The following is an 11,965-nucleotide window of genomic DNA, read 5'->3' on the forward strand; positions in this document are numbered from 1 at the left end:
TTCCCCAGGATGGCAGAGACATTAGACCCTGCCAGCCTGGTCCGAGGTTGCCAGCAGGGTCAGTGCAGTATTCACTCTATACTGGACAGAGATCAATGCCCTCTGCCCCACTAGGGTACGTGTCACCATTTCCTACAGGAACATAGGAACAGGAATAGGCCTATCAGCCCTTTGATTCTGGATCAGTGGTACTGGAAGAACACAGCAATTCAGGCAGCATCCGACGAGCAGCAAAATCAACGTTTCGGGCAAAAGCCCTTCCTGATGAAGGGCTTTTGCCCGAAACGTCGATTTTGCTGCTCGTCGGATGCTGCCTGAATTGCTGTGTTCTTCCAGCAACACTGATCCAGAATCTGGTTTCCAGCATCTGCAGTCATTGTTTTTACCATCAGCCCTTTGAGCCTGTTCCAACATTTAATGAGATTTAGCTAATCTGAGGCCTAACTCCATCTAACTGTCTCTGGCCCATTTCCATTTATACCTTTGCTTAACAAAAGAATTATCTACCTAGATTTAAAATCCACTATGATCAACTGCCATTTGTTAAACAAAGTTCCAAACGTCCACCACTCTTTGTATGTAGAAGTGCTTCTTAACATCTCTCCTGAATGATCTGGCCTTAATTCTCAGACTATGTCCATTGTTCTAGAATTGCTAATCAGTGGAAACCATGCTCAAATCCCCCCCAGCGCCATGTCTCCTCTCAGGGAATGTTTAGAACTGATTGAAGCTGCCACCCTCAGCCCTGGAGGAGTTCAAACTGAGGAGAGTGTACCCGCATCTGGGCCGGACACATCCAGCATTTCTGGGACTTTCAATCACTACTACCCTTGGGGGTCGCCCGACCAAAATGCTATGAGCTACCTGCTCCACAGTTAGGCAGGCTCAGTAACAGTGACTATAGTACTATCCCTCCAGGGAACTCAGATTCTATGATGTCCAGCTGCTGACTTCATTACAATCACTACAGTCCATATGTGACTCCAGACCACAGCAACAGGGCTGACTCTTGACTGCCCCCTGAAAAGTGAATTTCCTGAAGGGCAATTAGGGATAGGCTATAAATGCTGGCCTTGTGAGTGGTTGATCATTCCTTCAAATAGCATTGTGTGTGGGTTTGTGGAGGGAGTGGTGATGTTTCCTGCTTCAAAATTAACATAAGGCACCAACTGAGCAAAACAGCAGTGCTGGTGTCAAATCAGCACTGGACCCTTACTAACAACATGATCTTCCTGTCCTGTGCACTTCCAGGGGACATTAAATATGTATGCATACTGCCATCACAGTGGTATCTGCTGTGTTTGACACCAGAGGTCTATGTGTCAGCTACAAACAGATGGAACCCTAAAGGGATTTATAGCCCTTAAAACACAGGAAGTATGAAGCCCTATTTCACCTCATAAGGATTGACCCAATAGGTGACTGACTTGTGCAATGTTTGGTTGAACATTAATCCTCAAACATTGATCTTTCTGAGCAGAGTGAAGTCTATCATTTCCCAACAGAGATTGAGGAACACTCTCGTGAATTGATTTTTACTATGATTCTCTCAATGGCTCTGCTTTTTTTGATGTGCCTCTCGGTTAATGCAGGTGGACAAAAGGTAACAGCTTCTATTAGTCACATGGTGATTGTAGTTCTGTACTCAGGATTAAAATTACAAACACTGCATGATAATTCTTTTGTGAGACTTCTCTGAAATGGATGCTGTCAGGAGTGCTCTGATGATTCTGAGTTTGTATCCTGCCTTGTGCAGTATTGAATGATTCTGATCTGGTAGGTCCCAATTCAGATGGAGGGCTTTGCTGAATTAGGTATGATGGGTTAGAAACAGAACAATTGATCTCGGTTTCTCTCTCTCTCTCTGGAACCTCTGCTAAAAGCTGCACACTTGTGGGCAAGAGGTAGGACAGTAGTAAATTCTGCTGCTGCCCCATGTGGTTGGATGCAGACAGGAGCTTGCTGCAGAGCTCGTTCTGTTAAATATCCTGATTATGCTCATCCAAATGGGCTCTAACATGAAAAATAGAATATCAAAGGTTGATATTCCCGGGGTCCTGAGCCTCCTTGTGATTTGCTGAACCTGTGATTTGTTTTTTTCTCTCTACCATTTCTTGTTTTGTCTTTTGTGGACATCTCCCACTTTTCTTGCATTCTTTTTATAGTCCATTTTTTGAGTAACCTCTGCAACATTTCATTGTTGGTTTTCCATGAAGCATTCAGACGGGTGAAATACAACAGGAGAAGGCTTATGTGGATCATAAACAGCATCACATAGTTAGGACAGAAAACCAGGTTCTTTGCTGTAAATTGTATTTAATATCATTTAATCCACTAACTTCCTCTCAGAGATTGCATTATCCATTGTTCTCTTCCTCCATTTTTATTTTTGTCTTGTTAAATGTCTAGTTATGTTTCTGTTTTCAGCACTATACATTCCCAAAACCTCCTTACACCAATGATAAGCACCTTGAGGATGAGTGATCAGTAATCAAATCAGATAAACTATATTAACATCTTATCATCAATTTATTCTTCTTTATGAATTGCAGATTTGGAACCTAACAAGATTCATTTTATGAATGGGCTAGTTTGACATCTTATTCCATTAAGTGTGCTTTGTAAGCTATCGTTTCCCTTTCTTTAAGTGAACACTTACATGCCACTTCTCTAAAAATACAATAGAAGGATGAAATTCCAATCCAATTTTTAGAAAATTGACATAAGTGTAAAGTAGTGAGAGGCTGCATTTCATTAATGTTCATTGTTATTAAAGTGGGCAAAGATGTGAGATCAATTTTCCAATGTTTCATGAGGACAGTGAACTGTACTGTAGAGAACTCTCAATCCTTAACAACGAATCCATTCAGAACCAAATTAACTTGTTTAATTTTGAATGATTTCTGTAATAGTTTGTTCTGAGTCATGTTCTTCTAATTATGCCTTGGGTGGTAGAAAATTCCATCTTGCTCCTTTGAACCTCCATTGGGCACAAAGACAAACTCCACAGAATCCATAATGATATGCGTCACAGAGTCATAGCCTCGTGATATGGCCAGATTTGTCTCTCAGAAAAGTAGAGGGAAACCACCTGACAACAGGTAGAATAATGAAACCCAATTAAAGAGAGAGTCTGGTTTCACAATGAGAGTTAAGAGGGAAGCAAGGCTGTCACATAAGGATTAATACGATGGAAGGCCTTCAGCACCATCCATTATGAATTATTTTTTATTCATTGACGGATGTGGGTATCACTAATTAGGCGAGCATTTATTGCCCACCCCTAATTCCCTAAAGAGCAGTTAAGGATCAAACACATGAATGTGGGTGTTCAGGTACATGGAAGCCAGACCAGATAAAGATGGCAATTACTTTCCCTACAGACCTTAGTGAACCAGATGAATTTTTCCAACAATCATCAATGGTTTCAAAGTAATCTTAATTCAACATTTTTGTTGAATTCAAATTCCATCATCACCATGGCAGGATTCAAACACAGGTCCAGGGAACAATATCTGGGTCACAGGATTAATAATATAGAAATAATCCCTCTAGGTCTGCTACGATGATATTATTAGAATTTGTGGGAGAGTAGTTTATGATCTTGAAGGAGTAATGCCCACCACCAGGGTCTTCCTCATTACCTCTGTAATAATATGTATCATGTTAATGCAACTTGCAACTAGTTTCTATTATAAAATAAACTACACCTTGTTTAAGACAACAGCCTCTTCTTGGTAAACTATGACAAGATTTTCCTTTATCACGGTGGAACAAGCAAGCCCTGGAGATCCCTACAAGAAAAAGAATGGTAACAGAGATTGCTCAGATAGCTCATGGTGAGCGGTGGTGAGGATTCATCTTACAACAAATAATTTGGCTGACACATCAGATGTAGGTCACTCTCAGGTGGTGGGAAATGCTGGCAAGTTCAGGAACTACTGTCGATTTCCACACGGTGAGCCATCTGTTTGTAGTGTGGCTGTTCATGTGGCCTGAGTGACCATGAGGAATGCTGATAACATCCCAATTAGGACTTGCAGAGGATCTCAGAGGTGAAATTAGTCAGCAAATAATTAGTACAGTGGAAAAGATAAAGTTAATATTGTCCATAACTGTCTGCCAAGAGTGTTCAGAAGCAAACAGTGAAAACATGGAAGTTAAATTTCTTGAGCATAAAACAATTCTTCTTTGAAACATATTGAAACATAGGGAAGAGAAATGGTGACTGGTTTCGTTCAAGGTAAATAGTGAACCAGTGGAAGATGTAGGGGAGCATTTTTATCAAAGCTGAAATTCCTAACTCTCCAGCTTTCCTTCTTCCAGGACTGGACTTTCAGAAAGCCTTTGATAAAGTCCCACATAGGAGGTTAGTGAGCACAATTAGGGCGCATGGTATTGGGGGCAAGGTACTGACTTGGATTGAAAATTGGTTGGCTGACAGGAAACAAAGAGTAGTGATAAACAGCTCCCTTTCAGAATGGCAGGCAGTGACCAGTGGGGTACCGCAGGGATCAGTGCTGGGACTGCAGCTTTTTACAATATATATTAATGATATAGAAGATGGTATTAATAGTAACATTAGCAAATTTGCTGATGATACAAAGCTGGGTGGCAGGGTGAAATGTGAGGAGGATGTTAGGAGATTACAGGATGACCTGGACAGGTTAGGTAAGTGGACAGAAGCATGGCAGATGCAGTTTAATAAATGTATGGTTATCCACTTTGGTGGCAAGAACAAGAAGGCAGATTACTACCTAAATGGAGTCAAGTTAGGTAAACGGGCAGTACAAAGAGATCTGGGTGTTCTTGTACACTAGTCAATGAAGGCAAGCATGCAGGTACAGCAGGTAGTGAAGAAAGCTAATAGCATGCTGGCCTTCATAACAAGAGGGATTGAGTATAGAAGCAAAGAGGTTCTTCTGCAGCTGTACAGGGCCCTGGTGAGACCACACCTGGAGTACTGTGTGCAGTTCTGGTCTCCAAATTTGAGGAAAGACATTCTGGCTATTGAGGGAGTGCAGCGTAGGTTCATGAGGTCAATTCCTGGAATGGCGGGACTATCTTATGTTGAAAGATTGGAGCGACTGGGCATGTATACCCTTGAGTTTAGAAGACTGAGAGGGGATGTGATTGAGATGCATAAGATTATTAAAGGATTGGACACTCTGGAGGCAGGAAACATGTTTCCGCTAATGCGTGAGTGTTGAACCAGAGGAGAAAAGAGCTGAAAATGTGTTGCTGGAAAAGCGCAGCAGGTCAGGCAGCATCCAGGGAACAGGAGAATCGACGTTTCGGGCATAAGCCCTTCTCCTCCTTGAACCAGAGGACACAGCTTAAAAATAAGGGGTAGGCCATTTAGGACAAAGATGAGGAGAAACTTCTTCACCCAGAGAGTGGTGGGTGTGTGGAAAGCTCTGCCCCAGTGGAGGCCAGTCTCTGGATTCATTTAAGAAAGAGTTGAATAGAGCTCTCAAGGATAATGGAATCAAGGATTATGGAGATAAGGCAGGAACAGGATACTGATTGAGGGTGATCAGCCATGATCATAATGAATGGTGGTGCAGGCTCGAAGGGCAGAATGGTCTACTTCTGCACCTATTGTCTATTGTCTATTTGTCTATTGTCATGAAAGTGTCAATCCACCAGTAACAACAGTAAAGACACAGAACAAATATAATTTGAGGGAGAAGAAGATGATTTCTACAGGGAATGTTAGTTTAAAGGAAACTAGCTAAATGTTGAGGGGCAAACTGTAAACGGGCCAAGAGAAAGAGCGGGGAAATGGTTTCCATGTACACAGCTCCAGTTGGAAACCCACCATTGGCACAGGTCCAAATGATCTCTCTCAGTGCTATGATTCCCCTGATTCTAAGGTGGCATTATTGTCAATTTCATCTTTCAGTCATTCGGTTTCATGCTTAGACATCTATGTCCACTGTCAATAACAGAAATGGCTGGAAAAACTCAGCAGGTTTGTCAAAATCGAAGAAGGGTTCCTGGATCTGAAACATTAACTCTGATTTCTCGCCATAGATGCTGCCAGACCTGCTGAGCCTTTCCAGCAATTTCTGTTTCTGATTTACAGCATCCACAGTTCTTACAGATTTTTATCTATTTCAACTCCCCAAGTTGTGGAGGGCCTTAGGATAATTCCTGACGTTAAAGTTTTTATGTAATTATGAGTTATTGGGACAATGTCCTCAAATATCACTCACTAGTAACTGTACCCTACTTTTTCAGGGTCTACTGTCAAGTCAAAGTGATGAAGCAGAGAACAACAGCGAAGCAGTAAGTATTGCGATGGTTTTTAATCTGTCACTAATGAAACACTGCTGTCAGTTTTGGTTAGAGTAAAAAGAATTACAAATGAAATATATAATTAACAGTAACTTGTCTTTGTAGTTTACCAATAATTTTCACTGCCACACCTGCATTTCTTCTCTTACTTCTTCTCAATTCAGAATATGCCCAATTTGTTGGACTCTACAGTCATGTTGGGTTGAAATCAAAGCACTAACCTCTTTAATAGTGCACTCAGATAGTCAACAGGAATGCACTGAGGAACCCAGCAGCTAGGCACAACACTGATATCTCTGTACTCTGGACTTTCCTCACTGAATCATTTCTGGTGGAAGCACCGAGAGCACAAGTGAACCGCATTAGAATTCCCAACTTAGTGCAAGCGTACTTAAGTTTGGCCCAACAATAAATTCAGTGACTGTTTTGGCCTCTTCATTCCTCAACTGCTGCTTGTGTGTGACAGGTTGCGCCAGCCCTATGTTTGCTAAGTAGGTTGTATTTTTAATGTTGGGACTGCACTGTGTGGAAATTTGGCTTATTGCCTGATCTTTACAGTTTCTGTGCTATTATTTTTGCATTAGTTTTATTTTTACTGTTTATTGCTGAATTTTGAAGTCTCCTGACTTCTTTCGAACAGGCCTGGGGCCACAGCACTAGCTTCGGTTTTTCGCTACAATTACATAGCCAAGCACAGTATACAGGCTTTCCAATGCCTGTGATGGGTCTGAATCAGGAAAACAGAGGACCCAGTCATGAATTGAGTATCTAGACTTTGGCATACACATGGTAGTAAGGTAAAATGACCTCTCTCAGTGCTGTGATTCCCCTGATTCTAAGGTGGCATTATTATCAATTTGACCAATCTTTTAGTCACTCGTCTTCCTGATTAGACATCTATTTCCACTTTCAATAACAGAAGTGGCTGGAAAAACTCAGCAGGTTTGACAAAATCGAAGAAGGGTCCCTGTACCTGAAACATTAACTCTGATTTCTCGCCATAGATGCTGCCAGACCTGCTGAGCCTTTCCAGCAATTTCTGTTTCTGATTTACAGCATCCACAGTTCTTACAGATTTTTATCTATTTCAACTCCCCAAGTTGTGGAGGGCCTTAGGATAATTCCTGACGTTACAGTTTTTATGTAATTATGAGTTATTGGGACAATGTTCCCAAATATCACTCACTAGTAACTGTACCCTACTTTTTCAGGGTCTACTGTCAAGTCAAAGTGATGAAGCAGAGAACAACAGCGAAGCAGTAAGTATTGCGATGGTTTTTAATCTGTCACTAATGAAACACTGCTGTCAGTTTTGGTTAGAGTAAAAAGAATTACAAATGAAATATATAATTAACAGTAACTTGTCTTTGTAGTTTACCAATAATTTTCACTGCCACACCTGCATTTCTTCTCTTACTTCTTCTCAATTCAGAATATGCCCAATTTGTTGGACTCTACAGTCATGTTGGGTTGAAATCAAAGCACTAACCTCTTTAATAGTGCACTCAGATAGTCAACAGGAATGCACTGAGGAACCCAGCAGCTAGGCACAACACTGATATCTCTGTACTCTGGACTTTCCTCACTGAATCATTTCTGGTGGAAGCACCGAGAGCACAAGTGAACCGCATTAGAATTCCCAACTTAGTGCAAGCGTACTTAAGTTTGGCCCAACAATAAATTCAGTGACTGTTTTGGCCTCTTCATTCCTCAACTGCTGCTTGTGTGTGACAGGTTGCGCCAGCCCTATGTTTGCTAAGTAGGTTGTATTTTTAATGTTGGGACTGCACTGTGTGGAAATTTGGCTTATTGCCTGATCTTTCCAGCTACAGTTTCTACATTAGTATTTTTTTTACTGTTTGCTGCTATATTTTGAAGTCTCCTGACTCCTTTCAAATAGGCCTGGCTTTGATTTTATCTACAATTACACAACCAAGCACAGTATACAGGCTTTCCAATCCCCTGTTATGAGTCTGAATCAGGAAAAGAGAGGACCCAGTCATGAACTGAATATTTAGACTTTGGCATAGACATGGTAATAAGGTAAAATAGGATATCAGGAAGGAGATGAGAGAATAAGGAGAAAAGAATAAAGTAGAACTGCAGAAGCAGTTCTTACAGAAATATTTATTCAATTTTAACTATTTGCCATTTCCGCTGGTGCTCGTGGGCCTTCTGCCTAAATTGTAACAATTCATTTGGTGAAGATATACTCTGACATTGATAGGAAAGATATTCCAGGATTTTGTCTGAGTGACCGTGAGGAATGATGATAAAGTCCTAGTTGGAGAAAGTGAGGACTGCAGATATTGGAGATCAGAGCTGAAAATGTGTTGCTGGAAAAGCGCAGCAGGTCAGGCAGCATCCAAGGAGCAGGAGAACCGATGTTTCGGGAATGAGCCTGAAGAAGGGCTCGTGCCCGAAACGTCAATTCTCCTGCTCCTTGGATGCTGCCTGACCTGCTGCGCTTTTCCAGCAACACATTTTCAGCAAAGTGCTAGTTGGGACATGAAGAGAATCTCAGAGGTGAAACCAGCGAGTGAATAATTAACAGATAAAGCTAATATCACCCAAAATTTACAGCCAAAAATGTCCAGAACCAAACAGCAAACACCAGAAACATATCCAGATGAACTTACTTGAGCATAAAATAATTAACTGTGAAACAATCAGAGACACTTTGAAACATAAGGGAGGAGAGATGGTGACTCTCTTAATTCAAGATAAATAGTAAACCAGAGAAAGATGTGGGTGATCATTGTAATCAAAGGTGGAATTCTTAAATATCCATTTCCTTCTTCCAAGACTGAGACAATGGCATAATGTTGGGTTTTTCAAAATTTCAAAAGAGGGTAAATCCCATAAGAGTAACAACAAGACAAACACAATTTAAGGGAGAAGGAATTGTGATTTAAAGGAAACTAGCTAAGTATTGAAAGGAAAACTATAAAAGGGCCAAGAGAAACAGTGGGGAAATGGTTTTCGTGTACACAGCTCCAATTGAAAACTAATATTTGAACATGTCCATTGGCCAAATGACCTTTCTCAGTGCTGCTAAGGTGGCATTATTGTGAATTTGACCCATCTTTTAGTCATTCAGCTTCCTTCTCTGATTAGACAACAATTTCTACTCCCTCAATTGTGAATGTTCCTGAGATAATTCCTGATGTCAAAGGCTTTTTGTAATTATCAGTTATTGGGACAACATCTCCAATTAGGTGGCACAGTGGCTCAGTGTTTAGCACTTCTGCCTCACAGCACCAAGGAACCAGGCTCAATTCCAGTCTTGGGTGAGTGTCTATGTGGAGGTTTCCAATTTTCTCTGTGTCTGCATGGGTTTCCTTCCACAATCCAAGGATATGCAGGTTGAGGGGACTGACAATGCGAAATTGGCCACAGAGTTTAGGGATGTGCAAGCGAGGTGGATTAGCCATGAGAAATGCAGGGTAGGGTGGTGGGTCTGGGCAGAATGGGTCAGCGTGAACTCAACTTCCAAATGGCCTGTTTCTACACTGTAGTGATTTTATGAAATGTCCTCTACCAGTAACTGCAGCCAAATTTTTCAGGATCAACTGCCAAGTGAAAGTAATGAACCAGTGAACAGCAGCCGTGCAATAAATATTGTGATGCTTTTTAATCTATTAATGATTTCATCCGTTACTTAGTTTTAATTAGAGTTAACCAAATTTACAGATGAACTGAAATATTTAACAGTCACTAGTCTTTGTAGTTTACGTATAATTGTCACAGTCTCTCCCACATTTCTTACAGTCATAAAGTCATAGAGATGTACAGCAGGGAAACAGATCCTTCGGTCCAACCCGTCCATGCTGACCAGGTATCCCAACCCAATCTAGTCCCACCCGCCAGCACCTGGCCCATATCCCTCCAAACCCTTCCTATTCATATATCCATCCAGATGCCTTTTAAATGTTGCAGTTGTACTAGCATCCACCACTTCCTCTGGCAGCTCATTCCATACACGTAACACCCTCTCCGTGAAAACATTGCCCCTCAGGTCTCTTTTAGATCTTTCTCCTCTCACCCAAAACTTATGTTCTCTAGTTCTGGACTCCCCCACCCCTAGGAAAAGACTTTGTCTATTTATCATATCTATGCTCCTCATGATTTTATAAACCTCTATAAGGTCACCCCTCAGCCTCCGACGCTCCAGGGAAAACAGCCCCAGCCTATTCAACCTCTCCCTATAGCTCAAATCCTCCAATCATGGCAACATCCTTGTAAATCTTTTTTGAACCCTTTCGCGTTTCATAACATCTTTCCAATAGGAAGACCAGAATTGCATGCAATATTCCAAAAGTGGCCTAACCAATGTCCTGTACAACCGCAACATGACCTCCCAACTCCTGTACTCAAAACTCTGACCAATAAAGGAAAGCATACCAAATGCCTTCTTCACTATCCTATCTACCTGTGCCTCCACTTTCAAGGAGCTATGAACCTGTACTCCAAGGTCTCTTTGTTCAGCAACACTCCCTAAAACCTTACCATTAAATGGATATGTCCTGCTAAGATTTGCTTTCCCAAAAAGCAACACCTCACATTTGTCTAAATTAAACTCCATCTGCCACTTCTCAGCCCATTGGCCCATCTAATCAAGATCCCGTTGTAATCTGAGGTAACCTTTTCCGCTATCCACAATACCTCCAATTTTGGTGTCATCAGCAAACTTGCTAACTATACCCCTTATGCTCACATCCCAAATCATTTATATAAATGATGAAAAGTAGTGGACCAGCACCGATCCTTGTGGCACTCCACTGGACACAGGCCTCCAGTCTGAAAAACAACCCTCCACCACCACCCTCTATCTTCTACCTTTGAGCCAGTTCTGTATCCAAATGGCTAATTCTCCCTGTATTCCATGAGATCTAACCTTGCTCACCCGTCTCCCATGGGAAACCTTGTCGAAAGCCTTACTCAAGTCCATATAGATCACATCTACTGCTCTGCCCTCATCAATCCTCTTTGTTACTTCTTCAAAAAACTTAATCAAGTTTGTGAGACATGATTTCCCACCCACAAAGCCATGTTGACTATCCCTAATCAGTCCTTGCCTTTCCAAATACATGTAAATCCTGTCCCTTAGGATTCCCTCCAACAACTTCCCCACCGCCAAAGTCAGGTTCACTGGTCTAAAATTCCCTGGCTTGTCCTTACCACCTTTCTTAAACAGTGGCACCACCTTAGCCAACCTCCAGTCTTCCGGCACCTCACCTGTGACCATCGATGATACAAATATCTCAGTAAGAGGCCCAGCAATCACTTTAGTCATCTAGCATTCCGTATACCTACCAGCCTTTCCTGGTTTCTCGTTATCTCATTTCTGAAGGCTTTCCATTTTCCAGCCATCCCTTTACCTGCGAATATCGGCACTCAATCAGCTTTTGAACTTTCTTGCCTAATACTGTCGAAATTGGCCTTCCTCCAATTTAGAACTTCAACTTTTAGATCTGGTCCATCCTTTTCCATCACTATATTAAATCTAATAGAATTATGGTTGCTGCCCCCAAAGTGCTCCCCCACTGACACCTTATTTCCAAAGAGTAGGTCAAGTTTTGCACCTTCTCTAGTAGGTACTTCCACATACTGAATCAGAATTTTTCTTGTACATGCTTATCAAATTCCTCTCCATCTAAACCCT

The 11,965-nt window shown here is 41.6% G+C and overlaps 1 protein-coding gene across 1 annotated transcript in view; it reads left to right on the forward strand.

Annotated features, from left to right (window-relative positions):
• Window positions 1–9,830: 9,830 nt before the first annotated feature.
• LOC122555066 (complement factor I-like) overlaps window positions 9,831–11,965 on the forward strand; it is a 56,088-nt gene continuing 53,953 nt past the window's right edge. The window contains exon 1 of the mRNA XM_043700730.1: window positions 9,831–9,909. Coding sequence (XP_043556665.1) covers window positions 9,831–9,909 — 79 coding nt within the window. The remainder of the gene's footprint in view (window positions 9,910–11,965) is intronic.

This window comes from Chiloscyllium plagiosum, chromosome 1, assembly GCF_004010195.1.
Source record: "Chiloscyllium plagiosum isolate BGI_BamShark_2017 chromosome 1, ASM401019v2, whole genome shotgun sequence".
In the NCBI taxonomy this organism is placed as follows: domain Eukaryota; kingdom Metazoa; phylum Chordata; class Chondrichthyes; order Orectolobiformes; family Hemiscylliidae; genus Chiloscyllium; species Chiloscyllium plagiosum.